At 46.3% G+C, this 25,992-nt stretch overlaps 1 protein-coding gene across 2 annotated transcripts in view; it reads right to left on the reverse strand.

Annotated features, from left to right (window-relative positions):
• DDHD1 (DDHD domain containing 1) overlaps nt 1-25,585 on the reverse strand; it is a 64,175-nt gene extending 38,590 nt beyond the window's left edge. Inside the window, exons 1-3 of one of the 2 annotated variants that reach the window (XM_085060978.1) lie at nt 24,840-25,585; nt 12,304-12,477; nt 8,295-8,396 (exon numbers count right to left, since the gene is read on the reverse strand). In XM_085060978.1, coding sequence (XP_084917104.1) covers nt 8,295-8,396; nt 12,304-12,477; nt 24,840-25,515 — 952 coding nt within the window. In that variant the 5' untranslated portion in view covers nt 25,516-25,585. The remainder of the gene's footprint in view (nt 1-8,294; nt 8,397-12,303; nt 12,478-24,839) is intronic. The other variant, XM_085060977.1, reaches the window with a different exon arrangement.
• Nucleotides 25,586-25,992: the final 407 nt, after the last annotated feature.

Consider the following 25,992-nt stretch of genomic DNA (forward strand, 5'->3'; position numbering starts at 1 on the left):
TTGACTTGTGATCTCCCACTGGTTTGTTTTCAAACCAACACATATTTTGGCGCCCAACGTGGGGCACGACCTGGGGAAACTCAAAAATCCTATCACCATGATGCTCAGCTTATCTATATGGGTGCTTTATCTCGCTCTCTATATTTTTCCTCAAATGGGATACTATCTGCCCGTCATATTGCTCCTGTTGCGACCAGGGAATGGCATGAGAATTGCTCTATTGGTTTATTATGCCTATGGCATGGTTACCTGTGAGGCAATGAACACCATTCGTTATATATACTCGACTTTGTCTGCCTGGCCTAACCTGAGCTGCTTCGTCTGGGACCTGCTCAGCAATCGCACCCACCCTCTGGGGCTAGGAAGAGAGAGCGGTTTCTTCCAACATTTCAGGTCAGGCACAGCCGTCCTTGACAATATTGAGTTCTCTCTGGATGCTAGGGATGGCATAATCTTTTTGTTAGTTCTGTTTTCTTTGACCAGCACCGTTTACCTCATGCTGAAGAACAGAACAATACTTTGTCTTCTTGAGGAGGAGAAACGAAGCAAGTCAGCAGGCAAGAGGAAAAGAACCAAAGGAGCAGTCAATGTCTCAACACAGACCATTGCCGAATCAGAACAGCCAAAGCCAGTAGCGGTTGCCCCCGTCCAGAAAAAGAAATCCAAGAGCAAGTCAGTCCGCACAGCGACTGATGAGGATGCGGCAGGACCATCTCACCAAGCAGAAGAGACAGAGCCGGAGATCATCACTCGCTCTCTATCCCTGGGGGAGCTGCGGGACCTACGGAGGGAATTCACCCGGCAGGCGAATGAGTCCATCTTGACCTGGCTGCTCCGTATCTGGGACGCCGCAGCTAATGACACTATTCTGGATGGAAGTGAGGCCAGACACCTGGGATCCCTGTCTCAGGATGTGGTCATTGACCAGGGGATTGGGAAAACCCAGGAAACTCTCAGCCTCTGGCGGCGATTGCTGCTGAGTGTACGGGACAGATACCTGTGCAAAGAAGACCTCCAGATGCACCAAAGAAAATGGAACACCATAGAACAAGGTATCCGATGCCTGAGGGAATTGGCCGTGCTAGAGATCATTTTCTCAGACAACGAGAGATTCCCCAAGAGCCCAGATAACGTCCGGTGCACTTCACAAATGTGGCTAAGATTCGCACGGCTCGGACCAGAGATATACTCTCGTTACCTGGCAACACTGCAGTGGAGGGAAGGCGAAGACCAGGTGGGCGTGTTAACAAACAAACTGAGAATTTATGAGGACACTGTCACTGCTCCACTACGCACTCAGGTCTCATCAGTAGAAACAAACCTGGCCGAGCAAGTCCGGAGCTTGATTGAAGAGAGCCTCCAGAAACTAAGGAAAGAGTTCAAAGAAGGATTTTTCCATGTCACACCAAAACCAACCCGAGTCTCTGCCATCAGGAGCAGACGTACTCCAGTCAGGGAAAGAAAACAAACTCCACGACGTGACCTCTGGTTTTTCCTTCAAGAGCATGGGGAAGACATGAGGAAGTGGGATAGGAAACCCACCTCCACCTTAGCAGCCCGGGTACGTGAATTGAAAACAGAAACATCCACTTCAGGAGGCTCATCTAGGTACAACACTGCCCCAGTCTCTTGTGGACAGAACCCCCGACAGAATGGAAATGATAATATGACTGATCCTCTTGAAGGAACCTCAGGAACACATTTACAGGAGAAGAACATCGTGCACCAAAAACAGGATTAGAGGAACCCTGCCTCTAGCCAGGTAGAGGAAAGGGATAACCGGATCTATTGGACTGTGTGGATCCGATGGCCTGGCACGTCTGACCCACAAAGATACACGGCTTTGGTTGACACCGGCGCTCAGTGCACCCTGATGCCATCCAGGTATGTGGGGACTGAATCCATTTCTATTTCTGGGGTGACAGGAGGATCCCAGCAGCTGACTGTACTGAAAGCTGAAGTGAGTTTAACTGGGAACGAGTGGCAGAAACACCCCATTGTGACCGGTCCAGACGCCCCATGCATCCTCGGCATAGATTATCTCAGGAGTGGATATTTCAAAGACCCAAAGGGACATCGCTGGGCTTTTGGGATAGCAGCCGTAGAGACGGAAGACATAAGACAACTGAGTACCCTGCCCGGTCTCTCAGATAACCCGTCTGCTGTAGGACTACTGAGAATTGAAGAACAGCGGGTACCAATTGCTACAGCAACAGTGCATCGCCGGCAATACCGCACTGACAGAGACTCTGTGGCCCCCATCCATAAGATGATTCGGGATCTGTAGAGCCAAGGGGTGGTCAGCAAGGCTCACTCACCCTTTAACAGCCCTATATGGCCGGTGCGTAAGTCCAGTGAAGAATGGAGACTGACAGTGGATTACCGTGGCCTGAATGAAGTCACACCACCACTGAGTGCTGCTGTACCGGACATGCTGGAACTTCAGTATGAGCTGGAATCCAAGGCAGCAAAGTGGTATGCGACCACTGATATTGCCAATGCCTTTTTCTCCATTCCTCTGGCAGCAGAGTGCAGGCCTCAGTTTGCTTTCACCTGGAGAGGTGTGCAGTACACGTGGAACCGACTGCCCCAGGGGTGGAAGCACAGTCCCACCATCTGCCAGGGACTGATCCAGGCTGCACTGGAAAAGGGTGAGGCTCCAGAACATCTGCAGTATATTGATGACATCATTGTGTGGGGGGACACAGCAACGGAAGTATTTGGGAAAGGAGAGAAAATCATCAAAATTCTCCTGGAAGCTGGTTTCGCCATCAAGAAGAGCAAAGTCAAGGGACCTGCCCGAGAGATCCAGTTCCTGGGAGTAAAGTGGCAAGATGGACGGCGTCAGATTCCTTCTGAGGTCATCAATAAGATCATTGCGATGTCTCCACCAACCAACAAGAAGGAGACACAAGCTTTCCTAGGCGCCATAGGCTTTTGGAGAATGCACATCCCTGAGTACAGCCAGATTGTGAGTCCTCTCTACCTCATAACCCGCAAGAAGAACGATTTCCACTGGGGCCCTGAACAGCAGCAAGCCTTCACCCAGATCAAACAGGAGATCGCTCATGCGGTAGCCCTGGGACCAGTCAGGACAAGACCAGAGGTAAAGAATGTGCTTTACTCTGCAGCTGGGAGCCATGGTCTGTCCTGGAGCCTTTGGCAGAAGGTGCCTGGTGAGACCCGAGGTCGACCACTGGGATTCTGGAGCCGAAGTTACAGAGGGTCTGAAGTCAACTACACTCCCACCGAGAAAGAAATCTTGGCAGCCTACGAAGGAGTCCAAGCCGCCTCAGAGGTGATCGGCACAGAAACACAACTTCTCCTTGCACCCCGACTGCCAGTGCTGGGGTGGATGTTCAAGGGAAGGGTTCCCTCTACCCACCATGCCACTGATGCCACGTGGAGCAAATGGATTGCCCTCATCACACAGCGCGCCCGTATTGGAAACCCAAATCGCCCTGGGATTCTGGAAATTATAACAAACTGGCCTGAAGGTGAGATTTTTAAATTATCTTCAGAAGATGCAGAGGAGCAAGTAGCACGTGCCGAGGAAGCACCCCCGTAGAACGAGCTGCCGGAGAGTGAAAGACGCTATGCCCTCTTCACCGATGGTTCCTGCCGAATTGTAGGCGCAGATCGGAAATGGAAAGCTGCAGTATGGAGCCCCACACGACAAGCTGTACAGGCTACCGAGGGACAAGGTGGATCGAGTCAGGTCGCAGAGCTTAAAGCCATCCAACTGGCTGTGGATATTGCCGAACGAGAGAAATGGCCAAGGCTCTATCTCTACACTGACTCCTGGATGGTAGCCAACGCGCTATGGGGATGGTTAGATCGCTGGAGAAAGGCTAACTGGCAGCGCAGAGGAAAACCCATCTGGGCCGCTGAGATTTGGCAGGACATCGCCGCCCGGGCAGAAAAGCTGACCGTGAAAGTTCGACATGTGGATGCACATGTACCTAAGAGTCGGGCTAATGAAGAGCATCGTAACAACGAGCAGGTGGACCGAGCTGCCAAGGTGGAAGTGTCACAGGTGGATCTGGACTGGCAGCACAAAGGAGAATTATTTCTAGCTCGTTGGGCCCATGATGCCTCTGGTCATCAAGGAAGAGATGCGACATACAGGTGGGCTCGTGACCGAGGGGTGGACTTGACCATGGACAACATCTCACAGGTCATCCACAGCTGTGAGACTTGCGCTGCAATCAAACAGGCCAAGCGGGTGAAGCCTCTGTGGTACGGTGGACGATGGTCAAAGTACAGGTATGGGGAAGTATGGCAAGTTGACTACATCACACTTCCCCAAACCCGCCAAGGAAAGCGCTACGTGTTGACCATGGTGGAAGCAACCACGGGATGGTTAGAGACCTACTCTGTGCCTCATGCTACTGCCCGGAACACCATCTTGGGTCTGGAAAAGCAAGTCCTGTGGAGACATGGTACCCCTGAGAGAATCGAGTCTGACAATGGAACCCATTTCAAGAATGGCCTCATAAGCACCTGGGCTAGAGAACACGGAATTGAATGGATATACCACATCCCCTATCATGCACCAGCTGCCGGGAAAGTTGAACGGTGCAACTGACTACTTAAGACAACTTTGAAGGCACTTGGCGGGGGAACCTTCAAAAATTGGGAACTGAACTTAGCAAAGGCCACCTGGATGGTTAACACAAGGGGTTCTATCAATCGAGCCGGTCCTGCCGAGTCCGAACCTTTGCACACAGTGGATGGAGATAAAGTCCCTGTGGTACACATAAGAGGTTTTTTTAGGAAAGACTGTTTGGATTAGTCCCACCTCAGGCAAAGGCAAACCCATCCGTGGAGTGGTTTTTGCCCAAGGACCTGGTTATACTTGGTGGGTGATGCAGGCAGATGGGGAAACCCGTTGTGTCCCACAAGGAGACCTTATCTTAAGTGAGAACTGTGTAGATGGTAATAGAATAAGGGGTGGATAATGTCCTAGGTTGCAATATTGATGTAGTTAAGTATTCTATTACCACCAGCTGTGGGCCATTAGCTGCTATCACCCACTCCGGATGACAGGCAATGGGCCATCCGTTAGCTATTATCACTTGCTAATGACCCACCCCGCATGACAGGCAATGAGCCATCAGGGACCCACCGTGTGACTCATGGACTTATCTCATCCCATTGTGAGATGCTCTGCCGAGGAGGGAGGAGCCAGGTGTTCCCACCTGGATATAACCTGGCCCTGGAACTGCCTGAGCTAGCCCTGTCTACTGGGTTCCCAGAGGACCAGAGCTACCACTGGATCTTCAGCTGGAGACTAGACCTTCACAGGATCACCACTTCAACTGGACTACTTCAGTTGGACTGCTACTACCACCCTAACAGGGTGTTAGGTTGTACCTGACTTTGTCAGTGCTTTTCCTTGTATTATTTCACTTATTTTTAATTTCAATCTTGACTTGTGATCTCCCACTGGTTTGTTTTCAAACCAACACAAGGAGTCTCTCCAGGGCACCAGGCTGGGATGCTGCTGAGCTTCACTGAGCTCTGACTGTCCAGGACACCTCTCCCATCAAACCATGGGGACAGAAATGTCCCTCTGGACCAGACTTCTCATGGATTTGTTTCCACATGGCACTTCCCTGACACTGACAGCATTCCTGCAGACATCTCTGGAGGTGCATCTTCCCCAGGTGCAGAAAACTCCAGCTATTCTGCACACTTTTCTGCAGAGAAGAGAAGAGAAGAGAAGAGAAGGCCCAAGGGAGGCCTTTTAGCAGCCTTCCAGAACCTGGAGAGAGCTTTTAAAAGAGAGGGAGCAACTTTTAATGTGGGGACATGGTGATAGGACAAGAGGGGAGGGTTTTAAAACTAAGGGAAGAGAGATTTAGATGAAATATAAGGAAGAAATTCCTTGCTCAGAGTGGTGAGGCTTTGGCACAGAGTGCCCACAGAAGCTGTGCTGCCCCTGGATCCCTGGAAGTGTCCAAGGCCAGGCTGGACAGGGCTTGGAGCAACCTGGGATAGTGGAAGATGTCCCTGCCCCCTGGAATGAGATGGGATTTAAGGTCCCTTCCCACCCAAGCCTTTCTAGGATATTAGTTTGGGATTGAAGGCCAAGTCCTTGGAAATGAGGCCAGATTTGGGTTCCTTTGTAGCCAGAAATTAGAAATGAAACATTTTTCAGGAATACCAACCAAGACAGACACCTACAGTGTGAGCACAGGGAAGGCTCAACCCCACTGGAGATGCAAGATAGGACTGAGAAAGGATTTCTTTCAGCTGAAGAAATCAGTGGTTTCTATCACACAAACCTCCAGTTTCACCAAGACAGATGAACACTGAGGGAAAAAAAAAAAAAACCTAAAAGATTTAAATATAAAAAAAATGAAGAGGTAACCATAAAACACAGAACAGATATTCCTAAAGCCTTGCAGAACCTGATCTTACTTAGGCTTCTGACTCATCCTGAGTCAAAGAAATGGAGAATAACTGAAGAACAGAAATCCTGCCCTGTGTTTATGGTGGATGTGAACATGAAAACATCCCCAGCTCCCATCTGGAGGAGCTGAACACCTCCTGGGGCCAACTGCTCACAATTAAACACCTTTTCCAGCTAAGCACCTGCTTTCCTACTTGATGCCTTCACCCACCTGCCAAGAGCAAAGCACGGGGTGAGATCTTTTCTCCCACAGTCTGACGGTGCTCGAGTCAAAATCAATCCAGGGAAAAGCATCTTTGAAGTGCTCAGAGCTGCCACTGCCTCCAGTGACAAAGGCACTGTCATTCCAGGCAGGATAAAGACTGGAGGAGGATACAGACTGTCTCAAAACCTTTCCTGCCTTTTTTTTTTTTCTTTCTCTGAGGATTTTTAAATTAATCTGTCTTGCAAGCAGCAGGTGCTCCACAAAAGACTGACACATGGTACAGGGAGCTGAGAGCATAATTTGGCTGCTGTTGTTGCTTCCTAAACAACTCTGAGGCTCTGGGATATGAACCTGTAGATTTAAAAACCTTTTCTTACTTACTGAAAAAAAAACCAAAACCAACAACCCACATTAAAAAGGCCATTGGTCTTAATTAAAAATGTCTGACACTGCTGTCATTTTTATATTGCACTTCACCACCTCTCAATTCATCAGTGCCACTAGCTGTTACACAACCACTTAATTTCAATTTTTTAGAATTCAAGCACATTCATCACCACAACTGAACATCATTTGAGGGGAAAAAAATGCACAACATGATTTCAAAGCTGCAATTTACAGTAGAAAAGGCAGAAATCCTTTCTTCCTGCTTGAGCTACACTCATTCACCTTTATCAGACTTGAGCTCCTTGTGTGAGAAGAGGCAGGAAAAAGTTTACCACAAAACATTTTGATTTCAGGCATTTTCATGTGGACCCAAGAATGTAAAACAATAATCAAGGGAAGTCAAAAGGCAAACATTTGGGCATGTCAAAATAAATTCTCAGAGTTCACAACATCCCCAGGAGCCACAAGAATACAAGGTATGACAAGAATAACTCCAAACCTCCCACAGGCATTTCCATTTCAAATTAAAGGTTTTAAAAGTCTAGCTCCATAATCACTGCAGTCAGTGAAAGTTTAATCACTGCTGGCTTTAATGGTGGCAGAGAGAGCCCAGTGATGAGAACTTTGGAGCTCCTGCAATCATTAATGGCTCCTCTAAGATCTCTCCCCCCACTTTCTGAAATAAATTTGCATGCCATCAGCTGCTGCAAAGGTCAGGGCTGTTTTCTGCAGCACAGCAGCCTTTAGCTCTATTCCACACAGCTCCCCACGTCCAGAGGCTCATTTCATTCCAAAGCTGCAGCAAAAATAAATGACAACACGGAATTTAAAGATTATTATCCAAAAGAAAGCGGCAAACAAAACGATGTGGCAGAAAACCTCCGTTCCTTCTTTCACAAATTTCTCTCATACCAGACTTGCTGCAATTCTAAAATAAAACTTGCTTTTATTTTATTGAAAAAAACCAAACCACACAAAAAGGGTGCAAGAAACAAATGTTTACATATTTCACCAGCCACAAACAATAATAATAAGAATTACTGCGTGACACTGTGAGCATCTACTTTTCTCTAGCACTCACAACACTTCTACTTTTCATCTAAGGTTTAGGATGCTTTTTCCTTCCCCTTGGAAGGAAATGGCATGATTACAGCTCAAAAAAAAAAAAACCTGAAGCATGTAAATCTAACATTTAACTGAGACAAGCAAACTAGAATTCAAAGCTTCCTAAGGCAGGAGCACTACAAAAAAAAAAAAAAAAAAAGAAATCTCCAATTACTGTACCTTGGGAATGCTTTCTCTTAAGACATGCAGCATCTGATTTCTCCTTATATCCTCTCCATTTGAACAAAGAAGGGAGGGAGAAGGGAGGGAGGTAGTAGAGAACTAAAAGTAAAAACACTGAGCTTCAAAGTAAAATTTTTAAAAGGGGTGTCATTTTTTTTTTTTTTTTCATTAGTATCACTTTTTACAGGAAAAAACCCAAAAAGATACATTTCCTGGAAAGCACTAAAAAGTATATACTTAAAAAAACAGGTTTTGTAGCAGAAAGTGTGAGATCCCAAATTCAATTTCTTCACTCCTCATAAGCAGTTATGATATCACAACAGAGCTGAAGGCATCAGTCAGAGACAGCTGGGACATGGTGAAATCAGAGTCACACAAATGAAGCATCATCTCCTCCCTGGTCCAACACACTGATCCTTCCTAAATATATGCTAAACAACTCAGTTTTAAGCACAGCTCTGCTTTTTTTTCCCCCCCAAGAGTGTAAGAGGATGATTAAAAGTTAGATTAGACAAAACATCCTCCTGTTGCCCTGTTCTGCAAGGAGCACCAGTGGAGTGAGTGACATTCCATATTTGTGTCACTGTTATCCTGGTCCAGGATGCCTCAATACAGGTGCAAATTAAGTGTATTTATTGTTGCACATCACCTCTCTGGAGGAGAGGAAAATCAGGCTCAGAGCTACAGCACTTGGGATTCCACAGAATAATTTAGTCTACAATATTTTACTGGCTGTGGGAATGCAACCCTCAGGAAGAATGAACACAGGAAGCTCCAGAAAAATAGAAGAAAAATTGCTTTGCATGGTGAGGGTGGTAAAATACTGAACAGGCTGCTGAGAGAGGTTGTGGAGACTCTGAAAATCCCACAGGAAATATCCTGAGCTACCTGCTGTCATCAACTCCGAGCAGGGAGGTTGGACTTTAGCATCCCCAGAGATTCCTCCTGATCTGCACAACTCTAAGATGCTATAAATGGGTCTTTCCCATTAAAGGTTAACTTAGCTGTGACAAAAATCTATATAAACTTTTTATCTGCAGAGAAAATACTGTTTGAAAGCTAAGACAAAAAAAAAAAAAAATCAGCTCTTCCAAATACATTTTTAAGAGGTTTTGTGGCATTAACCACATGCTGAAATCCTGTAAGAAAAAAACCCAATAGAGTTATGCTGCCTCAGAATCAATGCATTGAAATATTAATTCAGACTCTGACTGACAGGATTTTTTTTCCTGCATTTCTTATCAGCTATCATGGAATCACAGACTTGATCACAGAATAATTCCTGGCAGAGGGACTGCTGTGGTTCATCTGTTCCAATCCTCCTCACAGATCAACTTTAAGGTCAGATCCAATTTCAGGTTCCAATCAGGTTGCTTGGGGGATTTCCAGCTGAATTTTGAGCATCTCCCTGTGCAAATAACAAAGAACTCTATCTATTCCTACCTTCCTATCACATAAATAAAGCTTTCAGCTTCACTTCATCATCATTAAATGAATAAACCTGAAAAAAAATCATGGATGATAGGAACTGAACTGGTCTTGTTCTATCCTGCAAGGATGAAATTCAAAATACAACTACAGTTTGCTGGGAAAAGGAGTGATCTCCAGGCTGCCCCATGGCAAACACAGCTTAGGAAATCATTCCTTATCTGTGCTTTTTCTTAGTTAACTTCTGCATTTAAAGCTCATTGTGCTCCCAAAAAACCACTGGAAGTCAGCATGGCCATTATTAGTAGGCTGGAGGTTGGAAACCCCTTTTCCTGAATAATTTTGCCCTTTCAGAGGAAGGTTTGCTTGGATTAAGACTTGAATAATGGAGCATTTATTCATCCCATCACCAACAAAAGCCCTGGCTGAAGCTTGGTGATTTCCTTGTTAACAAGCTGCAATCCAGGAGCAGAATTAATAAATCTAATCACTGGAGTAATTCTGAGGACAAAGAGATTGTTACAGCAGCTTATATTAATTTTGCTGAGGAATCAGAGGACATGGCCAGTTTTTGATCCCTCACAATGCTTGATCACAGCACTGGGAACAGTCACTTTGCTTCCCAATGAATATTTCCAGATTTATTTCAAGTTTCACTGGTTTTCAATAACAGGTACCTGCAGACCTTGATGGCACCAGAATCTGTTTCACACAGGATGCAATTACCACAAATTGGAGCATTTGAGGGATTTATCAACTGAATTCTTTTAATTATGTTGGCTTCACCAGCAATAAAGCAAGTTGCAAAGTTTCTCCCAGTGCCACTGCAATTGGGAATTGTGGATGCAAGAAGGTCTAAGAGATATTGAGAGGCACATTAGAATGACAAAACCACTTTCCACACACTGATAGCTTTTCCTGCAATTCTCCTATAATTACCAAAAAAACCTATTGAAACTTATTGGTGACTTGACATATATTCCATTTGAAGTGATGCCATACATAACCTGGTTTTTCTTTTTTTTTGCCTTTTTCTTTCTTAATTTTAGTTTTAGAAAAGGCATTGATGCCTGAATTTGGAGTTTCTTTTTCTGATCTTTTATTTTTTCATAAATACCAGTGATCATATCTTTCCCATCACTCTCCCCAATCCATCCACCATCAAATCTGAAAATTTCTGTTCCATGGTCCAAATTTTATCTAAAGAAATCCCAACCCTGATTTCTCTTATATAATCTATAAGGAAAATCCCAGTACCACTGAAGCCACCCTTCCTTCCATCCAAAATGAAGCTACCAAAGGCTGGGAGCAATCAGGAACCACAAAGATTTTGCTTTCCACGTAAAAACAGAAATCCCTGCCACCAACACCACTGAGCTTTGTGCCTGTGGGACAATAAACCAGTGCAGACACACAGAAATTCAGGTAAAAGTGCCTTCCAGCAGGGTTTTTGTACAGGCACAGAGCTGGGGCTCAGGGGTCACACCACCTCTTGTACCTTTTTGACAGAGTTGTTGAAGCAGGAGATTGTTCTGCAGCCTTGGCCAGATGAAAGGATCTTTCAAAGCAGCACAAATAGGAAAAAAAATATTCATAAAGTCCTCACTAGTTTTAAAGGAGAGTTAGAAACTCTAAAAACTCCCTAAATCAACAGATGACAAGCTGGTTTTTCTTACAGCAATTACAGAATTACCCAGAGTATTGCTGTGCATCCAATTTATTACCAATTTATTATTGGGTGGTCGTGCAGTTCACACCTAAGAACTCATGGCCAAAACACAGCCATTCCTACCCGGTGGAACTGCTTTGTTCAAAGCTGCAGTTTAAAAAAAAAAAGAAATTTATAAAATTGTATTTCTTTATGAGGAATAACACAGCCAAATCCCTACTCAAATATATTAAGGGCCTTCTGTATTTGCAGCTTGTGGTTTGTAGGTTGTTCCCTCAAAAGGGTGAAAGGCAAAAATACTGAATTTTTGCTGTGCAATACCTGCTCTGAGCAATCAATTCAACTGTATGCATTTAATAATAGACCAGTAATTTCAGAAATCTATTTTTAAAAATGTTCCATGCATTAGACCAAGACTCCAACAACACCAACTGAACATCCTCAGCCTGCTCATTAAAATGTAAAAGGCTTCCCTAACAGAATGAATGCCCAGGATTTACTACAGCTGAAAACTCATAAATTCAGACTGAATAAAAATGGAAAATGAAATGTGATTTGTAAAACTGATCCTACTCCCTTTAGGGCAGAATTAGGGATGCTGGCCAGAGAGCTATCAGCCAGTTTGCATTTGGACTCTGAACTCTTCTTGTCCCATCAAGAGATTTGAGTTTGAAGTGAGATTTCAAACACAATTAAAAGACAGAAAACAGAATGGGAACAAGATGTTTATCCACGAATATAATTTTTACAAATGTGCTGCAGCAGGAAATCCTACACTGGCAAACAGGAGGGCAAACTGATGTTCCCCACTCTGCAGGGTGAAAAACCAACACAGATCACATTCTTACTTAGGAAAATCAGACCTTAAATGCCAAAAAAAATGCATTATAGTGATCAAAACAATCTTACCCTCCTTGCCATCCACAGGTTTGGATATTTCCATGTCAAAGCTCTCCTGCAGCTGCTGGCCTTTGAAGCGGTTGAGATGCTCCTGTTCTATTAAATTACTTTCCTCCTCTTCCAGAGGCTGCCAAGTCCCATCAATAAACCACTGTCCACGCATTACAGGGATCTTTTCCGTTTCTAAAAACAAAACAAAACCAAAAAAAAAGGGTTTTTTAATGCCACAATCACAAACTGAGAGCAGGGAGGAGGGAAAGGGAATTCTGCTGGGTCTGTTGAGGGGATCCCTAACGAGGGAACCCCAAAAGCCTCCAAAACCACCCCAACCTTTTCCTGTGCAATGAGTAGTGAATGCAGTGTTAGTCTGCAAACCTGAGATTTTCCAATTGTGTGTGAGGATGTGAGGGATGGAGAGAAAAACAGAATCCCAGGATGGTTTGGGTTGGAAGGGACCTTAAATAATATCCAATTCCCTGACACCTCCCTCTATCCCAGGTTGCTCCAACCCTGTCCAGCCTGGCCTTGGACACTTCCAAGGATGGGGAATTGACAACTTCTGGGCAACACAGTCCATCTCTCAACAGCCCAAAATGCACGGCAATTAGCATAAATGGTGATATTGAAAAAAGCAAATTTTTTGGGTTTTTTTTAATTCACATCAATGTTTTAGTCGAGGCTGGTTTTGGTTAGTTGTTCTCCTTTCGGTTTCGGTTCTCTAGAAGAGGAAAGAGGAGGCTCAGCATTTGCTGTGCAAGAGGCAAAAGAGAAATCTCTCAGAAAAACATATCTTGGTGCTTATTCTACATCAAACTGTGCTTAATTGTTGCCCACACTAACTACTGGGAGCAGAAATTCCCCTTTTATACCCATCCCTGCAAGCAAGCTGGGACAATAACATCCATTGTAGCTCAGCTTTGAATTTCCCCTCCTACATCTGGAAAATCAAGGAGAAATACAGTGTGTGCCTGTGCTCCACAAGCCTCAAAGATCCCAATTCCAAGTTTTCATGGGATTAACACAGATTTGGGTCCCCTGAGAACACAGAACAGTGGGAATAATGACCTCCAGTGCACACTGGGCTTGTATATGTTGTATATATATATATTTATCAATATATGTATAGACTGACTCAGCCAAATGCAAATATTCTATGTGTGTTATACTGACCACAAACGTTTAGCTCTACAAAGCAAATAAGAACTCAACTACAAAAAAAGGTTTAAAAAAGGAGGAAGAATGAGGAGATGAGGGGAAAAAAAATAAGCTTCACTGCTCAAAGATCTGTTCTGACCTGCAGGGTGGAAATAAATGCTGGTAAGGACAAATTGCAAAAGAAACAATAGATGCAAAGAAGCAGGAAATGAAAATCAGGTACAAATCAAACATGAAACAATAGAATTCAGAGCTCCTGAGCACAGAAGGGATCTCTGATCTGTCACCAGAGCTGGGTGAGGTGACCCAGCCATGGGCAGTGGTTTTTAGCCTGGTGCCAATGCCCTGTGAGCACAACCAGGGTCCCAAAAACCTCTGGTTCTGCACTGCCCTCCACTACAACCACACCACGAGGGCTTGCTGTGCCCAAAAGTGACTTCCACACCAACTGCTGGCAGGTGAGAATTGCAAACACCTCCACAGTTTATATGGAACCTCCGAACTACTCTGAATTTTCCATCCCTCAGACCACTGATCGTACAAGCCACAAAAATAAAAGGAAAATCACCTTGTATTAACCTCCCTGCGGGGCAAGTAACACTCTGAACGTTCCAAAGCCAATTTTGAAAGCTTTGCTGTGAGATTTACAGTGGGAAAACACTCTTTCCACAGTCCTAGCAGTGACATTTTTGGCAGAGGGAGGGTGGGTGTTTGCACCTTTATATTGGCAAGGAAAGGTGAAGAACAGGAAATGGGATGGCAGGGAACAAAGCAGATAATGAAGAGCAAGGAGATTCCCACTGAATTTGCCTCACTTGGCTCTCCTGAGTGGGAATCCTACAGAACACATGAGGTATGGTTTTGTTCCCAAAACAACAGCTCAGAGCATCACCAGCTCCCTCATCCCAGCTTCCAATGATCCCAATTTCTTCCTCAGCCACTGGATTTGCTGGTTCACCCCTCCCAATCCCCTTTTTGAAGCTCTTCCATCCCTCTTCACCCTCAGCTGTGCCTGAGTGGAGCACAGACAGCTCAGGTGGTGTGGTCAGGCCAAAAACACAAAAGTAGTGCAAGACCCAGTTCTGCCACTCAGCTGCTGCTTGCCCTCCCAAAATAGCTGCTCCAGGTAGGAGTCAGTTGTTCTGTGCTGAATTCCTGATGGTGGGGATGTTCAGGATCATGATCAGCTGGAATAAAGAGGTTGGAGTGTTCTAAGGGCATGGCTGTTTAGTGGGAATTAATCCTCAAAAATCAGCAGAAAAACAAAAGTTCTGAGTGGCTTTAAAAAGCAGAAGTTAACAGCACCTGCAAATCACACAGAAAATTCAATACTGCATGAAAATTTAGACTAACTTAAAATTTAGACCAACTCCATCCCATCAATGGAGGGCGAAGGAGGAATATTGAGTTCCCATGAACTGGGAGTTAACCACAGCAGTGTCACCACACTGCAGCCTCTTCCCTCAACCTCTGCTGAATTCCCAGACATTTTACACCTGCCAGATATCCACATTTTCCAGCCCATCCAGTGCACACAGCTCCAGCCAGGCTGCCCTCACAAAACAAAGCTCTGTCTGTAGGAAGCAAAGAAAAGCACATTAAAAGTGAGGGGAGAGAAAAGCTCCCATTGTGGTGGCAGCAGTGACAAGGCTACGTCAGATGTTAATCCTCACTGGGAAAAGCTGGGAGCAGTTCCTTAATTCTTGACTAAGCAGTCTGATGAGGCTCCATTCACTGAATCCACAGACAGAAATATGGGGTTTTTTTAAAATAATAATCATATGAATGCTATTTTGTACTCCAAACTAAATGAATACAAGACACCTCTTTTTCGGTTTTGAACGGCTTCAAGTTTCTCACATGGGAATTCCCACCTACAGATTTCTAAAATTCTAACCATTAAGTATTAAAATAAACATTTTCAGGCTCTTTTTGCCCCAGAGAAACTTTCCCAGAGTGGTTCTTTGCAAGAGCAGTCTCTAGCACTCAACAGCAGCTCTCAAACATAACTTGAGCCTTTCCCAGAAAGGCTCAGCCAGGAAAAACTGTTTGAAATATGAAAAATTTTAACGTAAAATCTCTGTACAACAGTTGAGTTTGGGAATAAACTAATATATCTGGCTCTGGAATGGGTGTTCATACACAAATACAAATTATTTTCAGATCCAAAGACAATTGTGGAGGTTTGAAAAACCTGAGTGAGGCAATTCCATTTTCCAGCTCTGTGGGATTTAGGGAAGACCACGGAATTGCCTTTTTTTTCTTCCCCATTCCCTCTTTCAAACAGTTGCACACTCTCAGTGCAGCCAAAGCAGCCTGAACCACAAACTGCTTCTATTTCCCATCACAAGCAGAGGTTTGAACACTGAACTACTAGGAAACCTCAAGAGAAAACCACCTGGAAGGAAGAGGAAGCAAGAAAATGCCATTTCCTGCCACCAGCAGCACAGTTTGGCTCTCACAACACACTGCCTTCACATCATATTGTCATTTAGTTTATTTTTTTTGTCACTACAGAATTCCAAATCTATAACGTGAAGTGTTATTTATCCTTATCCCTGCAATCACCATCCCTAGGACAGGATTTGCCTTCATTTCTTTGCTGCCTTAAGACTTACACCATATAATCTGCAGTTGGCAGTGCTTCAGACTGCAAGATATCAACATATTTGACTGGTTATACACTTCCATGGTTTATTTAGAAAAGAATTTCCAAAGAAATCTGAATGGGGGAGATTAAAAGTAGATGAAAACCACTTTATTTTAATTAGTCACACGAGTTTTGCCACTTTTAGAGGAAATCAGTTTAAGGGATTTATTCAGCAACAAAGGATTTATTTATTTTTACACAAATGGGCCTTTTTATCCCCCTGAAAATCCAAAGAATAAAAGAATACAAGTGCTGTAATTAATGGTGTGATAAGAACACGAGTGATTTGCATTACAATAATCACGCAAACCCTCTGAATAATCAGAATTATGTTAAAAGAAAAACTGTATGCAACATAGAAACTCCTATGTGTATAACCCAGCTACTCCTCCTCTATGAAGATCTTTAAGCTGAGTGACCAAATCCAATAAAAACTGGAATAAAAACCTGGCTAATCCATCTAGACAGAGTCATAACAGAGCAGAATTTCCCTTCTGACACATCAATTCTATCATTCATTTCCTGCCACCACACAGACCTAAATTTCAGTATTTCACAGCTCAAACAAACCCTTTGTCACCTGCCTCGATTCAGGACCATGAAACTGTTAGAAAACTAAGAAAAAAACCAGAAATAAGAACTCAAGTCCTGCTGGCCAAGCCCAGGCACTCCTGGCACTCTGCAGCCATCAGTCCCCAGGCACTTATCATGATTTACCCACAAATGAGATCTAAGAGGTTAATAGAATATTCAGAGGCTCAGAAATTTAAATTAAAGCTGGTGTTTTGCTCAATTCCCAGCTCTCCAAGCCCAAAGCCAAGAAGTCAGGCAAGAAACATGAGCTCATCAAGCACTACCAGCTCGAGATGCTTTTCAGTGCAGCAATTTCAGATTCCTGCTTTTTGGTGTTGTAACATCTCCTTAAATTTGATTTTCTTCTTACTACGGTGGCAAACAATTTGCAGGATGTGAGAATAATACCTGTACAAGCTGAAAGTAACTTTGAGGCTACAAATGTGACATTTTAAGCTGAAAGTCAGTTAATTTAATGCTCATGCATCTCCCAAGGACCTGGCCTGAAACACTTCCAGGGATCCAGGGGCAGCCACAGCTTCTCTGGGCAACCTGTGGCAGTGCCTATCTATAGAAATATGAATAAATAAATAAATATATAAAAATATATTCCAGAAGAATATCAAGGATGCTGACAGAGACTTTAAAAAAAATTGTTATCAATTCCTAATTGGAATTTTAGGCTTGTATCGAGCCTAAAATCATGTTCTGGGTGTATTTCATCAGGAACTGTAGTGATAGAATGATAGAACATGAAGTAAGGGGTTCAAACTGAAAAAATTGGAATTTAGTTTAGATATGTGGACGAAATTCTTGTTTGTGAAGATGGGGAGTTTTGGTGAGCTGAAGATGGAGTTTTGGTTTTAGCCCAAAACTAAAACTCCATTATTTCATGTTTGCTGTGTAACATAGCACACTTTAAAACTTTTTTCCCTTTTTTTTTTAAAGCTCAACATTGTACACCTTTCTAGCTATCCCCTCACATTATTTCAGAACACAGCAGGTGACTGACTTTTAAATAAATGGAGCCAATCCTTTGATCCCAGCCTGGTGACCTCCCTTTGTTCAACCACAAACACCTGTGACCTGTCCTGCTCTTCTGAAATGAATGAGCCCTGCAGGGTTCAAGGGTGGAACCTCAACCTCAGAAAACTTCAGAGCTACAGGAATTTAGAGCCAGAAACTGGGCTGAAAAGAGATTTCATTCCCTGAGCAGTAAAAATCTTTATTTTGTTGGTTCATCTAGTTGGTTCATCAATTGCTTCACTGAAGCAATTCCTAAATTTCAGGTGGAAGTTTTTGAGTTTCATGGAGAACTGAGCACATTGACAGCAATCCAACTGGCACAGGTGGGATTTTCTTCCCAGAGCAGCTAAACCTGTGATCCTTCATGTTTGCTCCAATGCTGGATCCCAAAGGCAGGAATAGATATTTTGCTCTGCTGCAAACATGGAATTGCCTCTGATTTACCAAGACTGTCTGAAGTATTCCAGCAACAGCCTAAACCTGTTTTTCCCTGAATTGTTTTTAATCCATTTGTGCTACGAATTGAGCAATCCCAAACAGGAACAAAAGGCTGAACTTTGGGATCTGTTCCAATGTCAAACACAGAAGCAACCCCCAAAAGGAGATGAATGTCCTCCAAGTCATCAGTGCTATCTATCATCCCAAACTACAGAATCACAAAATGGTTTGGGCTGGAAGGGAAATTCAAGATCATTTTGTTCCCTGCCATAGCAGGGACACCTTCCACCATCCCAGGTTGCTCCAAGCCCTGTCCAGCCTGGCCTTGGACACTTCCAGGGATCCAGGGGCAGCCACAGCTTCTCTGGGCACTCTGTGCCAGGGCCTCCTCACCCTCACAGCCAGAAATTCCTCTCCAATATCCCATCTGTCCCTGTTCTTTGTTAGTTTTAATCCATTCCTCCTTGTCCTGTCACTCCAAAGTCCCTCTCCAGCTCTCCTGGAGTCCCTTTAGGCTCTGGAAGGAGCTCCAAGGTCTCCCTGGAGCTCCTTTTCTCCAGGTGAACACCTCCAGCTCTCCCAGCCTGGCTCCAGGACATGTTTTTCATGAAGGATTTTCCTGGTTTAAGGGAACAGTTTAATTAATATATTCCCAAGTGCTCTTCCCACAGACCCAATCCTGATGGTTCAAGCCAAAATCCTAAAGCTCACCTTACAGGTTGTGTCAAGCAGGAAATACTCAAAAAAATCCCTTGAACTATTGAAACATGAAATGGGCTGCAGTTTTAAATTCAGAATTACATCTTTATTGAACTCTTCTGCATTGAAATAGTTCACTAAACTTCACCCCTAGTGGTCTGAAGCACTTCCACCACTGGCATTCCGTGCTGGAATCACTGAATTTGTCCCTTATCAGTTCTTTTTTTTTTTCCCCTCCCAGGGAGATCTGCATTTTTCCAAACCACAGAAGAACAACTCATGTGCCACATGACCAACATGTGAGCACCTGCCAAAGGTGAGTGTGTGCTCCAAACCCATCCACAGTCACGGGGTTTTGCACAATTCCCCCCTCACACCCCATAGGTGCTTTCCTGAAAAAAATCCCTGCTTTGTTTCCCAGCTCCACCAGCATGGATCAATAGCTGGAACAACAGGTTCCTGGAATGTCTTCCAAAATAAAGAGCAGCAAGGCTGTCCCTGTGCACACCTCAGAAGTGCCACTAATGAGTAAGATTACAGAAATGTTATGCCCTTGGATGGCTTCAACTCCTTCCTTCACCTCCACAGGGATTGTTTTTCTGTGCTCTCCTCCTGAACTCACTTCCTTCTCCTGTCTGCTCCACACCAACTCCAGAATTCCCTACCCCTTCATCCCCCATGTTTAATTTCCCTTCCATTTTTTCTAACCCTACAGGGTTTCCCTTACCAGAAAAACAGCATGATTTTCCCAGAAACCCAGAATGGTTTGGGTTAAAAGAGCACCCAGTTCCACACTTTGCTGTGGGCAGAGACACCTTCCAGTATCCCAGGTTGCTCCAAGCTCTGTCCAGCCTGGCCTTGGATACTTCCAGGGGCAGCCACAGCTTGTCTGAGCAATAATTTTGGTTTCTTTCACTGTAAATTTCACTGCCTGGGATCCCACTGGCACCTTGTGCTCCATTCATCTCATTAATCCTGCTAATTACACCACCTTTTATCTGCACAGTTTCCCCTCTGCAGCTCCACTTGCAGCCACTCCAACAGATCCCATCACACCAGTGACCTTTTTTCCTCTGGCCAACACTCAAACCACTCCTTCAGCCTCACTGTTTCCAACCTTGCAGATCTCTCTGAGAGAACTGCTCATGCTTCTTATTTGAACCTCTTGCTCTTTTGCAGGTTTTTCTTCCATCTAAGCCTTCTGCTCACTAACTGGCACAGTGTGAGCTCTTAGAGATCCTTGTGCTCCTCCAGGAGCTCTGGACAAGGTCTCTCTTTGCCTTCAGTGTTGTTGTTCCCTAAAAGGTACCACACACACACAAATTCACCTGTCATTGGTCTTTAATCCAATTCTGTCCCCTCCAAATTAAATCCCATCCTATTCCTTTGATCTCACCACTGGCCAATCTGTATCAGAGCCTGAATGAAGTCAGAGCAGAACTCCTGATCCTTTCCATCTCACAAACATTTCCTGCTCCCACAGTTACAGCAGAAAACACCCCTCTCACCCACAATTGTAATCCAAGTATTCCCTACAGCTCTGCCTTTGTCCTGGATGGCCAAATGCAGCAGGAAAACTGCTGGACCACACGAAAGGACAAACACAACTTTCTAAGCCATGTCCCATCCACTGGAGAACAGTTCTGTGATTCTGGTCCTTTTACAGGAGAGAGACAACAGATTTATTTGGCTTAAATAATGCTTGGGAATCACCACCAAAAGCTGAGGACAGGGAAGAAAGTTGCCCTCAGAGACACATCCCAAGGGCTGCCACCTCCCTCCTGGTCTAGTGAAAGCATCCCAAATGTCCCAAGTTCTCTCTACTGACAGGCCACAAACAAAAGCAGAACACAGACACAAACAAATGTGATTTAATCCATGGAACACTGCAAATCTGAAAGTTATTTCATCTGTGTGTGTTAGGTCATAGAATCCCAGAATGATTTGGGATTCTGGGATGATTAAGGGACCTTAAAGCTCATCCCATTTCAACCCCTGCCATGTTTAGGGACACCTTCCACTATCCCAGGTTGCTCCAAGCTCTGTCCAGCCTGGCCTTGGAGACTTTCAGGCCTTTTGGACAGGAAGAAATTGGCCAAAACTAAGTTACAAGGTATTTTTGAAGGGCTGGTTCAGTAAGAACAAGAAGCAAAAAAGTGAAACAGAAAGATTTTGGGCAGTGAAAGTTACGCTTCACCTTTACCAAGTAAACACTCAGTGTTTTATCTGCAAAAGAATAACACACCTGGAGATAAACTCATAAAATAGTATTCAGGAATTCAGCCTTCAATCAAAAAGTCCTTTATATAAAGGAAGTTATATCAACCAAGTTCAAAGGCTGTCTGACACACCAAAACCAACACTCTCAGATTGCTGCAAAACAGCTAAAAGCACTGCCAAAAGCAGACTAAAACACCTGAAAGTCACAAACAATGATAAACTCTTGATTCCACACCCCTAATTTTCATCTTGCTCAAGAAGGCAGCTAAAATGTTTTTTTTAAAGCAGTCCAATTACAACCTGAGCAGACAGATCTTATTTTAAGACCCAGTGGTCCACTCTGTATGCACTGGTATTTCCAGGTTAAAGTCAGTAAAATATCTGTTATATCAGTACATCTTCACTCAGGGATGGATCTAGTAAACAGACTTTTCAAAAAAAACCACAGAAATTGATTTTTTACTCAATAGACTTCAGCAACTATTAGGTAGAAAAATAATATACATTAAAAACAAACAAACAAACATGAAAACCCCCAAGCTTACTAAACCTGTGTCTGGGAGTGGAGTAATTTAAACAAATACAGGCAACTTGACAATGTATCCATGAAAAAAGGCCAAGAAAAAGCCAATACCTGACAGGACAACAGTTGCACAGGACAAACCCACAAGCCAGAAAACAGGAGAAAATCCCGTTTTCTGAACCCAAAAGTTCACAGGCCTTGGACTTAACAGACTCACACAGGACTTTAAAAACTAAACTGAGAAACTCCACAGAAAAATGGTTGTAAAGCAGCCCTCTTCAACTGGGAGGGTAAAAAAAGGATAATTTAACATTTAAACAGAAGACCCTTGTATAAAATATCACTGATTGTCATCTGCACAGAAAACAAGAAGCAGCCCTGCTCCAAATTACTGACTTAGATATCTGAAAGCCTACACTGATGATTTTCATCCTCCTGCACCATTTCTTGCTGGTTTTCCAGCACTAATTAAATAAATCCCAGAGGTCACAAGGTAAGGATAAAATTCGCAGTAATTAATCTCCTCAAATTGTAACTCAGGCTGATATTCCTGATGTTGCCAATGAATCCTGCAGCGAGTTCAGATGCAGAGTGAAATAAAAATTTCAGCACCTGCCAAGCTGTAAGCAACATTTCCCTGGTGCTGTGATGCCCCAGGAATTGTCAGCTGAGGAAACAACTGCTCAGTGTTGTGGCTGTGGGGCAGCAGCCTCTCTGGGAGTCCAGCACAGCCATGAAAAAGGGCAAAATAACAAAGGGAAAAGCTTTTGACCTTTGCTCTGAGCTGAACCATGAATCAGCAAATCCAGCCAGCACTTTCTGTACTCTTCAACAGGCACCTCAGCAGGTTTTAAGGCAGTTGTGCTCAGCATACTTCAGGCTTGTGTGGTCAGAGAGGAGGATTCTCCTGCCTCACCCATGGGTGTCAGAGCCTGTTGGCACATCCATGTCAGGGCAGCAGCCACTCTTTGGGTCCAGAATTACACACAAGACACCAAATGGGAATAATCTGGGAATAATGGCTACACCAAGGCCTTCAGAGGCACAGGTGAGGCTGAATCCTGGGTTTGACCTTGCTGTTTCCTCAGTTCTGGATGCAGCAGTGGGGAAGAATGGGAGAAAGGCACTCAATAGAGAAGAGAGGCAAGGAAATATGAAGTGAAGAAGTTAAACCAGAAAGCACCACAAGACCCTTGAAAAACCAAAAGTTGATCTCAGCCTTGCAAAGGCCTGGACCTGCTAATAAGAAAAGACTTGAGCACTCCCCTTAATCAGCTTTCTGAAATCATCCCCGTCATTAGTCTTCTCAGGCCCAGGAGTTTATTTCTCCCCTGCCTCTGGTGCTAACCTCTGGGAATCTCTCCTTCCCAGCACCAGAGATTGTCTCTGCACAGCCTATGCTGTCAACTGAAACATCTGCTCCTCGAGCTTAATGAGCCTGAATCAGCTTCCAAAATGGACAAGGCACAGTGTCAAGAAATTAAACCTTTAAGCTGCTGACGAGTGCAGTCTCCATTACCAGGAGCAATCCTGCCTCACCTGCCAGCTCTGCCTCCTTCCCCTCTCTCCCTAGGGCACAGTTAAGGGATGGCAGCAGCTTCCTCCTCCCCTGGGTGTCCTGCAGCTTCTCTTCCCAGGAACCATGTGCAGTGCCAACAGCACCTTCAGGGTGGTGACAGGGAGAAGCAGCTCCAGTTTCTGCTCCAGAAGCTGTGCCCAGGCTCCTCTAGCTCAGAACTCGTGTGCACTGAGACCTCTGCTCGCTCCTGGAGCTCAGTGTGTGTCTGCTGGGGGGATGGTTTGAAAGACAGATTGTCACACAGGTGAACTGTACAATATTGTCATTTATGGGCCTCCCTCCTGTCAAGATGGTGATAAACAAAGAGGGAAAACAGCCAAAAGCCCTGGTTATCTCTGAAACAGCTCTGCTGCTCCCCTGTGACTCCCACCTGAGTCTTGAGATGAGAGAAACCTGCCTGCCCCTCTGCCAAGCCAGGATTTGCTCAGCTACTCTGCAGCTCTCTCTACTCCATGCCATCTCCCTTGTCCTTGAGGGAACACAGCTGGAATCAAGTCCTCAGGAGCTGCAGGTGAGCAGTGGCACAGCTTGGCAGCCTCAGGAAAGCAGGGGCTCCCTTGCCCAGCAAGACCCTGGAGCCATTCCCAAAAGGAAAAGTGCAGGGAGATGGGGTGTTCACCCCTCTTTCACTCCTGCTCCCCAAGGTCTCTTCTCCTCCAGCAAAGGACACACAAATGCAAGGGGAAGGGTGGAAAAGGGGCTGTATTCCCACCTCTTTTGGAAGTTGAGGGGGTGAAGCAAATTTCTCTCTACTGGAAGGGTAGGAATTAAGGATGATGTATGTGTGAGATGCCTGTTGCAAGCCCTCCAAGAGAAAGGAAGAGAAATCCCACTTCATGCCCCCCTCCCAGTGGGCAGGTGATGAGGAAGGAAATACGAAGCACAAGATCATCATTTCCCCAGTGGAGAGGACAGGGGTCACAAAGGGGAAGCCAGGGACAACCCTGTGTTCCCTAATTCCTTACTGAAGATGAGGGATCAGCAGTGTGTCTGTGGGGAGGAGGCAGTGAACAAACACCTGATGTTTCTACTCTGCTCCTTCTGAAGGAAAGGTGTGCAGGGAGGGAACTGGGGGAGTGCTGAAGGCAAATATCCACCCTCCCTCACCCTCTGCTCAGCAAAAGCAAAGCATAAGAAGCTTCTCAGCCACCTTCCCTCCACACACACCAAGAAATGAGATGCCCAGAGCTCCCTTTTCCATGTCTCTAGGAGCCAGGTGTGCATGCCCAGATCATCTACCTCATGTCTGTGTGCACAGGGAGGTGAGAGAGGGAAAGATGCTCAGTTCCCCCTGCAGCTGGCAGTGGCTGATGTGATGGGGGTACCTCTCATCCTCCAGGGGAAGGACGGTGGTACAGTGTCCCCTCTCTCCAACACACCCTCAGGGATGCCCAAGTCCCTTCCCTCCTGTGTGCCCTGGAAGGTGAGATGCTCAGCGCCACATCCCTGAGACCAGCAAGGGGAATTCCCAGTCCCTGCTCGCTCAGGGATGTGCTGCACCGCGGGTCATCCCTCCCTCCCTGGGTAACTCGTCCCGTGTCGCTCACACGGGAACACACCAGCAGCAAGTGCCGGGTCACGAAGGGCCACCCGCTGTCCCCGCGGCGAGGTCACCCAGCGCAGGCTCCGGGGATGCCCGGCATCCCTGCCGGTACCCCCGCGGGACCCCCGGCGGCACTCACGGTTCCAGTAGACGGGGTAGCTCTCGGCGCTGGCCACATCCACCTCGTAGAGCCCGCTCCGCACGCACACCGGCTCCACGGCCGCCGGCTCGCCCGCCGCGCTGCCCAGGGCGCGGAACGCCAGCTCGATGCGCAGCGAGTCGTAGCCGATGAAAGGCTTCCAGGTCTTGCGGTCCTCGCGGTAGAACCAGCGCACCTCCTCGGCGCCCAGCTCCCGCACCACCTCATAGCGGGGCCGGCCGCCGCCCGGCCGCCGCCTCTCGGGCAGCGCGCTGGCCGCCAGCGAGAAGCCGCTGCCGCCGCTGTCGCTGCTGCCCAGCCCGGCGCCCTCGCCCTCGCTGCCCTCGCCGCCCGTGCCCGTCGAGTACCGCAGCGACGCGCCGGACTCGGCCGAGTCGAAGTCGCCGGCGGCGGCCTCGTCGCTGAGGCTGCGCTCCCGCGGCGGCGGCGCCGGCTCGGGGTCGCCCTCGGAGGAGGAGGTGGAGAGCGCGGCGCGGAGCGGCGGCGGCTGCGGGCGGCGGGGCGGGCGGGCTCGGGCGGCCGCCTCCTCCTCCTCCTCGTCCTGCTCCGCCGCCGCCGCTTCCTCCTCCTCGCCGCGGCTCGGCCGCTCGTAGCCGCCGGCTTGGCCGGGCAGGTTCCAAGCGCCCTGCGGCGAGCCGGGCTCGGGGTAATCCATGCCGCAGCGCGCCCTGCCCGGCGGGGCCGCCTGGCCTCGCCCCGCCCGCCCGCCCCCGCGCCGCCCCGGCCCGCCCCGCTCCCTGCCGCCCGGCCGCCCCGCTGCCGCAGCTCCGAGCTCCGCGGGAGGGGCGGAGCCGCTTCGTCACGCGCCGCGCGACGCGGGCGGGGCGGGGCGGGAACGGCGCGGGGACACGGCGGGGACAGCGGAGTGCGGGACAGCGGGTGGGATAGCGAGAGTGACACTGAGAGTGTGGGACACTGACAGCGTGTGACACTGGGAGTGCAGGACACTGTCTGGGACACAAAGAGTGTGACACAGTGTGACAGTATGACACTGAGAGTGTGGGACACTGTGAGTGTGGGACACTACGTGTGACACTGAGTGTGGGACATGGAGGGTGTGACACAGTGTGACACTGAGAGTGTGACACTGAGAGTGTGACACAGAGTGTGACAGTGTGACACTGACACAGCA

Source organism: Lichenostomus cassidix, chromosome 5 (assembly GCF_008360975.1).
Source record: "Lichenostomus cassidix isolate B80296 chromosome 5, HeHo_3.0, whole genome shotgun sequence".
Lineage (NCBI taxonomy): Eukaryota > Metazoa > Chordata > Aves > Passeriformes > Meliphagidae > Lichenostomus > Lichenostomus cassidix.